Source organism: Triturus cristatus, chromosome 6, assembly GCF_964204655.1.
Source record: "Triturus cristatus chromosome 6, aTriCri1.1, whole genome shotgun sequence".
NCBI classification, from domain to species: domain Eukaryota; kingdom Metazoa; phylum Chordata; class Amphibia; order Caudata; family Salamandridae; genus Triturus; species Triturus cristatus.
In genome coordinates, this window is record NC_140589.1 from 1,591,055,675 (window position 1) to 1,591,068,846 (window position 13,172).

The window sequence follows — 13,172 nt, forward strand, 5'->3', positions numbered from 1 at the left end:
CTAATCAGAATTATGAGGGTCCCATGCCGCCGCCGCCCAGCTATGGAGCTGATTATATGATATATCACACTAGAGGGTTCTAAAGGTGGAGTAAAACAAAGCATCAAGCATCACTAACTCCAAATGAATGTATCTCACAAAAAGTGATGGAATGCTACTGTACTAAAAGGAAAAGTCAGTGTGTGTGAAAAAGGGGGGAGGAAATCTTTTCTTTTAAAGACGAGAACCCTCAGTCACCCGAGGGTGACATGCTTCATCATTGGGTCCCCTCTTGCACACTGCAACCGCAAGGTATACAGTGTTGGCTACAACTCTCAGTGGGAAATAAGAGAGGAGCGTGAGGTGTTTTATGAGGATGCCAACTTAGGCAGGGGGAGTAAGGGGCAGAGTGTTGGTCAAAAAAAGTTGTGAATAGATAAAACTAGCTATAGGGTAACAGAATTCAATTTATTAGTAGTTCCCATCAGCTAGGGTTAAAACGAGGTGATATAGGATTGAATTAATATCCTAGTAATTAGTGGTCAACATGTTTCTGCCAGGTGACTACTCGTTTGCGGCATTCATCAGGACCTCTCTATATTATCACTCTGCTTCAAAAACAATAAAATAAAAACCATACTCAATGATAAGGTGTTTGTGACAACAGAACCAGCTGCAGTCCGGTCCAGTGTCTCTGAAGGATAAAGATAATTGACAAATTCGTTATTATTTCCAGAACGTAATGGTCTCCCGCCACACCACACACCAAATCAAAACCCCATACACGTGATATGTGTTACACACGTGGTTAAAAAGGAACAAACGACATTCAGGTAAGTGTACATAATAAACTCACCTAGGGGTAATGTTAATTTACCTCTACCTTTCGAGGAATGATGCCTCAGATCACAAATTACTTAAAAAAGATAAAAGAACGGCTCAAACTGATTCTCCCATGTTGCACATAACTGGACAAATAAAGTGAGAGTCTAGCGCTTCTGCAATTGATATAAAGCAAGCAAAAGTCTGTTAAATTACTCAGTATGGAATGTTCAATGGCGGCTACCCACACTCCCAGCCTACAGTACCTTGCGTTAAAAACGAGTGGCACACAGTCACTCAATGCGGGCATCCAGCTTTAAAGATGTGAAGCGTGTACTAGATGGTGTCGACAAAACAGTGTAGAGACCTTTAATGTGTAAGGTATACATTCAGCCTATCTTCGCAGCGCACATGTCAATGACGGCTACCCACACTCCCAGCCTCCAGTACCTTGTGTTAATCTGTGTCCTTCCATTCAGGGCACCAACCGAAGGGGGAGAGACAGCGCGTCACCGAATGCTTTTGAATCCCCGCACGCAACTCCGTGAGTGCGTCTACCCGGAAGTCAAACAGTTGACGTCCGGGTTACGGGGGGGTCAAGGGAGATGTAGTTCTACCATGTGAGGACAGTGAAATACGCTGTAGAGAGACTGGCGAGGATAGCGTCAACACTCTTCTGTATTTCAAGTCCACATGTAAATATCCACCACACTAAAATCGAACCGATATGGCCACAGTGCAATGGAATCTATTGGTTTGAAAATGTGAGCTTGACAGGGGTATAGCCAAGTCACTCCTACGCAACACAACTTAGTCGTATGGCCAAACAAACGAAAAAGAGAATATATACATATACTTCAACGCGTGGAACAGAGCCCCAACTACACAATAATAACAATTAGTACACAGTGCATAATAGAGTGATGGTGTATCTAATGCATCTGGAGATCTAGAACCAACATGTGTAAGGGACAGGGAAATAAATATGTATATATTATATTATTGTATATCTTATCGTGTAGATACATAACCTTCAAGCAAAATTTTCAACAAGGACCTGGCACTAGTTCCATCAGAAGTAACAAAATATGTCATAGTGTCGCCCGCACAATATAGGATGGTGTCGTCAATCCCATATGTCTGTTGGTACTCATCCATAATTTAGAAACTGTGGGGGACAAGGCAAAGTTAGACAGAGCCCCAGGGGATGTCCTCATTAAGACCTGTCAAATGACTTTTGATACAAAACACCCACCGTTGTTTGCGGCGAAATAAAACCTTTTCCAAAGGTCCCATGTTCACATCATAGTGAGGTTTATCAATAATGACCCATTGAAGGTCATTTTCTGTGTGACCCTTTTCAAGGTAATGTCTTGTCATACGTGTGTTTGATTTCTTGCACCGAAAGGTGCTGCGATGTTCAGTGATTCTTTGACGTACCTTGCGACAAGTCATGCCAATGTAAATTAGTGAACAGGGGCACGTGATCATATAAATCACCCCGCTGGTATTACAATTGGTGTGGCTATTCAGTTTCCATGGTCTCCCCGGTAAAATATCAATCTCCGTTACATGTCTTGTAAAGGGACAACATGAACAAGAGCCACATGGAAAATGCCCAGTCACAGGATTAGCATTCCACAGTGTTGATTGACTGTTGTTATGTATAGTGGTTCTTGGTCGTGTATGTACCATGAGATCCTGTAGATTACTGCTACGTTTCAATGCAAATAGGGGCGAGTCTAATGTAAGCTTCCCTGTGTTAAGTATGTGCCAATTCTTATTAATGGCCCTTTTAACACTCATAGTCAGATTGCTAAAAGTAGTCACACATACCAATCTATCTGATTTTGGTTTGGTATATGTTTCCAAAAGAGCCCCCCTATCGTTGTTACGAGCTCTTTTTGCAGCCCTCTTAATCAGATTTGTCGGATAGTGTCTGGCAGATAACTCCTCAGTCAACTTCCTGGCATGTTTATGATACTGAGCCAATTCGGAACAATTTCTCCTGAGTCTGAGAAATTGGCCTACTGGAAGATTGGTTAGTAATGCCCTCTGATGGAAACTATGATAACTCAACAGGGAATTACGAGCCATCGGTTTCTGGTATAACTCAGTGTGAATCCTCCCATCTTTAGGATACAGTCTAAGGTCCAGGAAAGGGATAGAGGAGTTGTTATTCTCACCAGTAAACCTCAGGTTCGTATCCTGTGTATTCAGCCATAAAGAGAAGTCCTCAAGAGATCCCTGGTCACATTCCCAGATGACCAGGATATCGTCTATATAGCGCTTCCATAATTTGAGTTGACCATTGAAAGGGTTATGTTGAGGATAGATGTGTTGCGTCTCAAAACCATGCATGTAGAGATTGGCCATGCTGGGTGCACAGGTACTCCCCATGGAAGTACCGGTGATTTGCCAATACAATTGTCCTTCAAAACTGAAAAAGTTTGCTTTAAGTGCTAGTACAGCGCATTGCATGACAAAGTCATTAGGAGTTTGGTCATCACGTGGATTGTTATCTAAAAGATCCCGTATTGTCTCAAGGGTGGCATCCTGCGGTATATTCGTATACAATGCTTCCACATCGTATGTAGCCATCAATTGACAATTGGGATCAAAGGAAAAAGATTCAAGACACTACAACACATGTTTAGTATCCTGTAGATACGATGGCATTAAGGATACAAATGGTCGGAGAAAGTGATCCACGAATTTCGATAAAGGCTCTAAAAGAGACCCAATACCAGACACTATAGGCCTGCCAGGTGGAGGTCGCTGATTCAGAAAAATCCCAGAATACCAGCCTTCTATGTCCTCCCAAAAATACACAAAAATCAGCGACCTCCACCTGGCAGGACTATAGTGTCTGGTATTGGGTCTCTTTTAGAGCCTTTATCGAAATTCGTGGATCACTTTCTCCGACCATTTGTATCCTTAATGCCATCGTATCTACAGGATACTAAACATGTGTTGCAGTGTCTTGAATCTTTTTCCTTTGATCCCAACTGTCAATTGATGGCTACATATGATGTGGAAGCATTGTATACGAATATACCGCAGGATGCCACCCTTGAGACAATACGGGATCTTTTAGATAGCAATACACGTGATGACCAAACTCCTAATGACTTTGTCATGCAATGCGCTGTACTAGCACTTAAAGCAAACTTTTTCAGTTTTGAAGGACAACTGTATTGGCAAATCACCGGTACTTCCATGGGGGGTACCTGTGCACCCAGCATGGCCAATCTCTACATGCATGGTTTTGAGACGCAACACATCTATCCTCAACATAACCCTTTCAATGGTCAACTCAAATTATGGAAGTGCTATATAGACGATATCCTGGTCATCTGGGAAGGTGACCAGGGATCTCTTGAGGACTTCTCTGTATGGCTGAATACACGGGATACGAACCTGAGGTTTACTGGTGAGAATCACAACTCCTCTATCCCTTTCCTGGACCTTAGACAGTATCCTAAAGATGGGAGGATTCACACTGAGTTATACCAGAAACCGATGGCTCGTAATTCCCTGTTGAGTTATCATAGTTTCCATCCGAGGGCATTACTAACCAATCTTCCAGTAGGCCAATTTCTCAGACTCAGGAGAAATTGTTCCGAATTGGCTCAGTATCATAAACATGCCAGGAAGTTGACTGAGGAGTTATCTGCCAGACACTATCCGACAAATCTGATTAAGAGGGCTGCAAAAAGAGCTCGTAACAACGATAGGGGGGCTCTTTTGGAAACATATACCAAACCAAAATCAGATAGATTGGTATGTGTGACTACTTTTAGCAATCTGACTATGAGTGTTAAAAGGGCCATTAATAAGAATTGGCACATACTTAACACAGGGAAGCTTACATTAGACTCGCCCCTATTTGCATTGAAACGTAGCAGCAATCTACAGGATCTCATGGTACATACACGACCAAGAACCACTATGCATAACAACAGTCAATCAACACTGTGGAATGCTAATCCTGTGACTGGGCATTTTCCATGTGGCTCTTGTTCATGTTGTCCCTTTACAAGACATGTAACGGAGATTGATATTTTACCGGGGAGACCATGGAAACTGAATAGCCACACCAATTGTAATACCAGCGGGGTGATTTATATGATCACGTGCCCCTGTTCACTAATTTACATTGGCATGACTTGTCGCAAGGTACGTCAAAGAATCACTGAACATCGCAGCACCTTTCGGTGCAAGAAATCAAACACACGTATGACAAAACATTACCTTGAAAAGGGTCACACAGAAAATGACCTTCAATGGGTCATTATTGCTAAACCTCACTATGATGTGAACATGGGACCTTTGGAAAAGGTTTTATTTCGCCGCGAACAACGGTGGGTGTTTCGTATCAAAAGTCATTTGACAGGTCTTAATGAGGACATCCCCTGGGGCTTTGTCTAACTTTGCCTTGTCCCCCACAGTTTCTAAATTATGGATGAGTACCAACAGACGTATGGGATTGACGACACCATCCTATATTGTGTGGGCGACACTATGACATATTTTGTTACTTCTGATGGAACTAGTGCCAGGTCCTTGTTGAAAATTTTGCTTGAAGGTTATGTATCTACACGATAAGATATACAATAATATAATATATACATATTTATTTCCCTGTCCCTTACACATGTTGGTTCTAGATCTCCAGATGCATTAGATACACCATCACTCTATTATGCACTGTGTACTAATTGTTATTATTGTGTAGTTGGGGCTCTGTTCCACACGTTGAAGTATATGTATATATTCTCTTTTTCGTTTGTTTGGCCATACGACTAAGTTGTGTTGCGTAGGAGTGACTTGGCTATATCCCTGTCAAGCTCACATTTTCAAACCGATAGATTCCATTACACTGTGGCCATATCGGTTCGATTTTAGTGTGGTGGATATTTACATGTGGACTTGAAATACAGAAGAGTGTTGACGCTATCCTCGCCAGTCTCTCTACAGCGTATTTCACTGTCCTCACATGGTAGAACTACATCTCCCTTGACCCCCCGTAACCCGGACGTCAACTGTTTGACTTCCGGGTAGACGCACTCACGGAGTTGCGTGCGGGGATTCAAAAGCATTCGGAGACGCGCTGTCTCTCCCCCTTCGGTTGGTGCCCTGAATGGAAGGACACAGATTAACACAAGGTACTGGAGGCTGGGAGTGTGGGTAGCCGTCATTGACATGTGCGCTGCGGAGATAGGCTGAATGTATACCTTACACATTAAAGGTCTCTACACTGTTTTGTCGACACCATCGAGTACTTGCTTCACATCTTTAAAGCTGGATGCCCGCATTAAGTGACTGTGTGCCACTCGTTTTTAACGCAAGGTACTGTAGGCTGGGAGTGTGGGTAGCCGCCATTGAACATGCCATACTGAGTAATTTAACAGACTTTAGCTTGCTTTATATCAATTGCAGAAGCGCTAGACTCTCACTTTATTTGTCCAGTTATGTGCAACATGGGAGAATCAGTTTGAGCCGTTCTTTTATCTTTTTTTAGTAATTTGTGATCTGAGGCATCATTCCTCGAAAGGTAGAGGTAAATTAACATTACCCCTAGGTGAGTTTATTATGTACACTTACCTGAATGTCGTTTGTTCCTTTTTAACCACGTGTGTAACACATATCACGTGTGTGGGGTTTTGATTTGGTGTGTGGTGTGGTGGGAGACCATTATGTTCTGGAAATAATAACAAATTTGTCAATTATCTTTATTCTTCAGAGACACTGGACCGGACTGTAGCTGGTTCTGTTGTCACAAACACCTTATCATTGAGTATGGTTTTTATTTTATTGTTTTCGAAGCAGCGTGATAATATGGAGAGGTCCTGATGAATGCCGCGAATGAGTAGTCACCTGGCAGAAACATGTTGACCACTAATTACTAGGATATTAATTTAATCCTATATCACCTCGTTTTAACCCTAGCTGATGGGAACTACTAATAAATTGAATTCTGTTACCCTGTAGCTAGTTTTATCTATTCACAACTTTTTTTGACCAACACTCTGCCCCTTAATCCCCCTGCCTAAGTTGGCATCCTCATAAAACACCTCACGCTCCTCTCTTATTTCCCTCTGAGAGTTGTAGCCCACACTGTATACCTTGCGGTTGCAGTGTGCAAGAGGGGACCCAATGATGAAGCATGTCACCCTCGGGTGAGTGAGGGTTCTCGTCTTTAAAAGAAAAGATTTCCTCCCCCCTTTTTCACACACACTGACTTTTCCTTTTAGTACAGTAGCATTCCATCACTTTTTGTGAGTTACACGCTGATTATATGATGCCTGATGAGAAAAAAACCTTTTTACAATAGTATGCTGAAAACCGCGACAAAACTTTCAATTTTCAAGCAGAGTTAAAAGCCTACTGTCAGGCGGATGGTATGATATTGCGCCAAGCTTGTAATCTTTTCAGAGATGCAGTTGTAGACATGACTAAACAAGTGGAAGTAACTAACCCAAACACGCCGCGGAAGACCGAATCTATAGAGTACATTGATCCTTTTCAAAGTATTACGTTGGCTTCCATGTGTATGTCTATCTAAAAGCACATGTTTTTACAGCCGGACAGCATAGCTTTAATACCCCCAGACCTCTATAGCGGTAAACAAAAGCGCTACTCCACGCCCTCGATACAATGGCTCATGTACATCTCTAACAAAGAAACATCTACATTCAACACGCCTTACAGGGTGGTGAATATCATGTAGGGCCTTATTACCTGGATGGGTACACCGTGATCAATGGCAGGCCAACAGCCTTTGAATACAACGGTTGTTTTTACCACGGATGCCCCCGATGCTACAAACCCCATGAGTTTAATAAACTGTTGGGTACCAAGTTTGAGCATCTTTACAGGCGTACCCTGATGAAAGCTCAATATGTTGAAAATGAGTGTTTCATTATGAGAACCCTCTGGGAACATGAGTGGGCTGACATGCTCGCATCAGACGCCGAGCTAGGTCCTTTTCTTAAAAGTCAGCAGCTACCTGAACCAATGGAACCTCGCCACGCCTTATTCGGGGGCCATACAAATGCGATACAGCTGTACCGAACTGTGGGTCCGGATGAGAAAATACACTACTATGATTTTACAAGTCTGTATCCGTTTGTCAATAAAGTGAAGTTGTACCCCGAAGGGCACCCAACTATTATATACAGGGACTTTAAATCTTTAGACACATACTTTGGATTAGTTAAGTGTGAAATGTATCCGCCTCGGGGTCTTTACTTTCCAGTGTTACCCTACAGAGTCGATAGTAAGCTCATGTTTCCCCTTTGTCGAACCTGCGCTGAAAGTAAGGAGGCCGCCTTATCCCTACATAGTGAAGCACAACGGATGTTGCGTGGTACCTGGTGCAGTATAGAGGTTCAAGAGGCTCTAAAAAAAGGCTACCGGCTGTGAAAAATATTGGAGATTTGGTACTTTGAAAGGACAACAGCCCACCTTTTTTCCGAGTATATTAATTTATTTCTCAGAGACAAACAGGAGGCATCGGGGTTTCCAGAATGGTGCACTGATGAGGACTCCAAACAACACTTTATCGATGAGTACTATGCTCATGAGGGCATAAACCTGAGGCCCGATTTGATAGAAGTCAACCCCCGTAAAGCGCCAGCTGGCAAAGTTATGCCTTAAATCCTTATGGGGAACATTTGCGCAACGCACAAACTTGTCAAACACAACTATCGTCACAGATCCTGACGACTTGTTTAATTACCTTTTTGCACCCTGTTATGACTTCTCCGGCTGTGAGCTTATAAATGACGATACTGCTATGCTGAGTTGGAAACATGCTAAAGAGTACCCCACAACGTGTAACAATATAAACATCTTTATAGCCTGTTCTACAACTGCACATGCTCATCTGGAGCTTTACAAGTTGTTAGCTAAACTGCAGGAGAGGTGCCTCTATCACGACACAGACTCTGTTATTTTTGTAAGCAAAGTAGGGGACGAAGACCCTCCTCTAGGAGATTATCTGGGGGATTTAACTAGCGAACTAGAACCTGATGAGTACATAGTCGAGTTTGCTTCAACTGGTCCCAAAACGTACAGCTACAAAACGTCTAACAATAAAGTCTGTATGAAAGTCAAAGGTATAACATTAAATGTTAAGAATACCTTAAAAATACATTTCGACAGTTTGAAGAATCTAGTGACCGAGTATGCCACAAAGACCGATCATTCCTGTGACGGCATATTCGTTGTAAATCAGCCTTCTATAGTGAGGACCAAGAAAAGATGGGAAATCACGACACAGCCATTGCATAAAACATTGAGAGTGGTGTTCGATAAGCGGGTCTTAATGGCAGACTACAAAACTATCCCTTACGGTTATTAAAGATGCATTACTACGGAGAACCTCTAAAAGCATGGATACCAGATTGCAGCACCCGTTTTCATGCTTTATAGCAGGGCCCTCCAATTGCGGGAAAAGCTATTTTATAAAAAAACTATTAGAAAATGCACCAAGAGTTTTATCCCAAACGCCTAACAATATTATATGGCTTTATTCCTGCTGGCAAGATTTTTATAATGACCTCACTTACCAGTTGCCTCATATTAGATTTATAGAAGAGATACCTAGTAGTCTTAATGACGATGACTTATTACCCAAGGAACGTGTGAATATGATAATTGTAGATGACCTTATGCGGGAAGGAGGGGACCATCCTGAGATAGAGCGAGCTTTTACTCAATATTCGCACCATCGTAACCTGAGTATATGTTACATCGTACAGAACTTGTTTTACAAGGGTAAGAACAGCCGGTCTATCGCTCTCAACGCCTCCTACCTAGTTTTATTTAAAAACCCCAGGGATAAACAACAGATAGCCATTATAGCTAAACAAATGTATCCTAGGAACACCCAGTTTTTTATGGAAGCCTTTAACGATGTGACCATTAGGCCCCACGGTTACTTGCTGGTAGACTTAAAGCCTCGTACTCTAGAAGACTACAGACTGCGTGGTGACATTTTCCCGCCCGAGCTAAACCGAGACCCAAAGGTTATAAAAAGATTCGCTAAAACGCCCGAAACCCATTTACCCGCTAAGCTTCACGCCATAAGGTATTAAACATGTCTGCTCGTTTACGCCGTAATATGGCTCTCCTAAAAATGTTGGTTACAGCCAGTCCCCCGCAGAGAAAAGCCATACTGTGTACTGCCTCGGACGACTTAGTTGGTGCCATTTCAGAAATTGCTCTAAATACCCTAAAAGGTAATGTTCCTATTTCAACGAACCAGTACAGAGTGTTGAAGAAGAAGCGTCAACTCATCAAGAAGCTTAGTAATAAAAGGGTCTCCCTTACTTCTAAAAAGAAACTGGTAAAACAGTCGGGTGGATTTATAGGTTCACTGTTGGGTATAGCTATACCTCTAATTACAAGCCTCCTGTCGCGGAACTGATGAATTATGCACAGAAAATGTATCTAGTACCACAGCATCAGCTTGAGCAGCTGACACCTATTACCAGTGATACATGGGACATAAGGAGATCTGAAACGCTCCGTTTGGATGCTGAAATTATAGATATTTTAACCCGCACAGACTTAAAGCCTAAAGCTAAAGCGGGGCTTTACTCCTAAGCCCTTCAAAATTTCTTGCAATATTACAAGCAAATGCAGGGTGAGAAAAACAAACTGACTTTATATACTGCCGCTGGGGAGCAACCTCCGATAACAGCTGCAACACCACAAGGAGCCACAGCGCGAGCTCAGCAAACCACACCCCCTGACGCTTTTGTTGAGAGTTTGTTACATAATATAAGTCAGAGGTATAAAGGGGCAGCGCAGATGCTGCTAAGTAAAATGGCCGATTCTAAAGACCTGACAGCGTGGAATGACCGCGGCGAGTTCATCTACAAAGGGCAGCCAATTGCTGGGTCACACATGTACGATCTGATCAAAAGTTTCACGCATCCTAAGACACTCTCACGACAGACGGCCCCTAGAGGTTGGGAGCAGTTTCTAAGTGCTGCTGCGGAACTCAACATTCCATCATCGCTTGTAGGTAGCACCGGACACCGCCAGCAGCTTGAACTTCTGAAGCACCCCAGGAACGAGCGTGGCGCATCCCCACCGCTATCATCTGCCTTTCACACTCCTTCAAAATCACCCACTTCACCATTCTTTCCGCAGCTAGCCACCTCAAGTAACCCTAGAGACGTGCCTCTGGAAGCTACAAAGTCTCTATTTAAAATGAAGGGATGGCTCCCATATTAAAAATAAATAAATAAATAATGTGTAATGTTACTGCATAATTATATATTTTGTTTATAAAAAAAGGTTGTACAGAACTGTGTTTACTTTACAGTCTTCACTATGTGGTTCTTTATTATCTCAGTGGTAGCTTCTACATGTTTGATTCTCGGAATATTTCAAAATACATGTGATAAACATTTATAACTTTTCAACACTCTACTGGCTTTTTTTTTCTTATCTTAGAATGAAAAACATGGAGTCGGCGCTGTTGTTTAAATAGAGGCTTTTATTTTTTATTTTGAACATGAGCATTACAAAGCTTTACACTTTTGACAAAAATCATACTCTGTTGTAACTGCGGTGGGACTAGGCTTCAAGCCTTCTTTCATAAAGCGAGTGACAAGCCTATCATTGTTTACACGATCATCTGAATATAATTTGAAAAAATTTCTAGAATTCAGACCCTGCGACATTTTACAGATAAAATATATACAGTGTTCCCCACAAGTCATAGATAGAGACTCGTGTATCTGCAGTTTGTTATATTCAACTCTAGAAGCCACTTTTTTTAAATACTTGAATATGGGTCTTGTATAGATGCTGTGCTCCGGAAACTCTGCGAGGCTATCAAACACAGTGACCCTGTCAATGTCCAAAAACATAGCAGCCCAGTGTGTTCCTGGCTCGTGATGAGGATCGGTGTTAAAGACCAAAGATCGCGGTCTTTCATAACTTATTTCAGTCGGCAGGTCGTCACTTGGATAAACACCTAGAAAGTATTTCTTAGCGTCTTTATGACGACTTACGAAGTCTCGTATGTGAATAGTGTCCATTTTATATATTTTTTTATTTATTGATTTTTAAAGATAATCAAACAAAATCTGTTGGGCGTGATTAACTTGTATCACACTATCAAATACAGCAAATACCACCATTCATCGTTAGGGCTGCGCTAAAACGGATTTCAGCTTTTAGATTTCCATTTTTAACCAGGCTGTAATGGTCCCCATCTTCCATGTCAGGGGTCAGATCAAAGGCAAACAGCATGTTGCCGGCACCATATCCTTCGCGTGATACGACGACCCCTGAATCACGCAGGTGTTTCCCGGTTATCGACACTAACCCAAGATATTCTCTAATAAAATTTCCAGATCCAAAATTGGGTGTGTATGGCTTTGCAGGTATGGCAGCTCCCTCGTGAACTAGGGCAGCGTAGTTGATACCGTAGTGTTAGAAGTTAAAAGGGTTGGAGGTTTCTACCCCGCTAAAAGCGGTATTGTCAACAAACCCTATAATAACAAGTTTTGGTAGCTGGCCCAGGAACAGATTTTGCTGCTGTGTTAATCGGGTGCCTACCGTGATGCTGTAGACTTTCATAGAGACTCTTTCAATGGCATATTTAGCATTCAACAGTTGTAGAGCTTCAGCATGAGCCAATCTGACCGATGGTGACACATTTACTCTCTTTACATACAGGGTAACGGACTGTATGAGCAGTTTATACTGCTCGGCATCCCCTGTAATGAGGCAAAAGGCATCTTTGTTACGGTTGAGTTTGATCTTGAGGTCGATGCCATTAACGATTAGTTTATCCTGGAAGAAGAGGTCTGAATGTATTCGCCCCAGGAGGTCAAACTCTCTACTCCCGGCAGCAAAGCCTGCTCTTTTTGCAAAACCTGTATTAGGCCCGTCTAGAGCAGTGTTTTCAAACTGCGCATAAGTGTCTTTGTAGAAAAGCCCCGCTGAAAGCTGTGTGTCCAAAACATCGCTGCTGTAGTTCAGGATACTCTCCATGTAAGCCCTGTAGGCGTACATGTTGTTATTCTGCGTGATGAGTCTGTCGCCCAGGGTAATGTCCACCTGATTAAACAGGGTTGCGATGGGGTAAGCAATGGTCGCCACTTTAGCGGTTGCAGCAATAGCGGATCCATTCGCTTTTACAATTTTACACACCAAATGTAGCAGAGTATTGTTGAGATCTAAATACTTATCCGTGGACCCTGATACTTAAAACTCTATCGGGGCCAGTGGTGTCAGGGCGGCTAATGGCGATACCTCCATGAAAAAACAGTTTTCAATACTAGTTTGAGTGGGCTTTAGAGAAAACAAATCTAACTCTGACTTCGCGCATTCACCAGAGG

General features: G+C 42.5%; 1 protein-coding gene across 1 annotated transcript; it reads right to left on the reverse strand.

Moving 5' to 3' along the window:
- Positions 1-12,261: 12,261 nt before the first annotated feature.
- On the reverse strand, positions 12,262-12,846 carry LOC146821689 (uncharacterized protein F54H12.2-like). The gene has a single exon (XM_085609899.1). The coding sequence runs from the start codon at positions 12,844-12,846 to the stop codon at positions 12,262-12,264; it is 585 nt and encodes a 194-aa protein (XP_085466025.1).
- Positions 12,847-13,172: the final 326 nt, after the last annotated feature.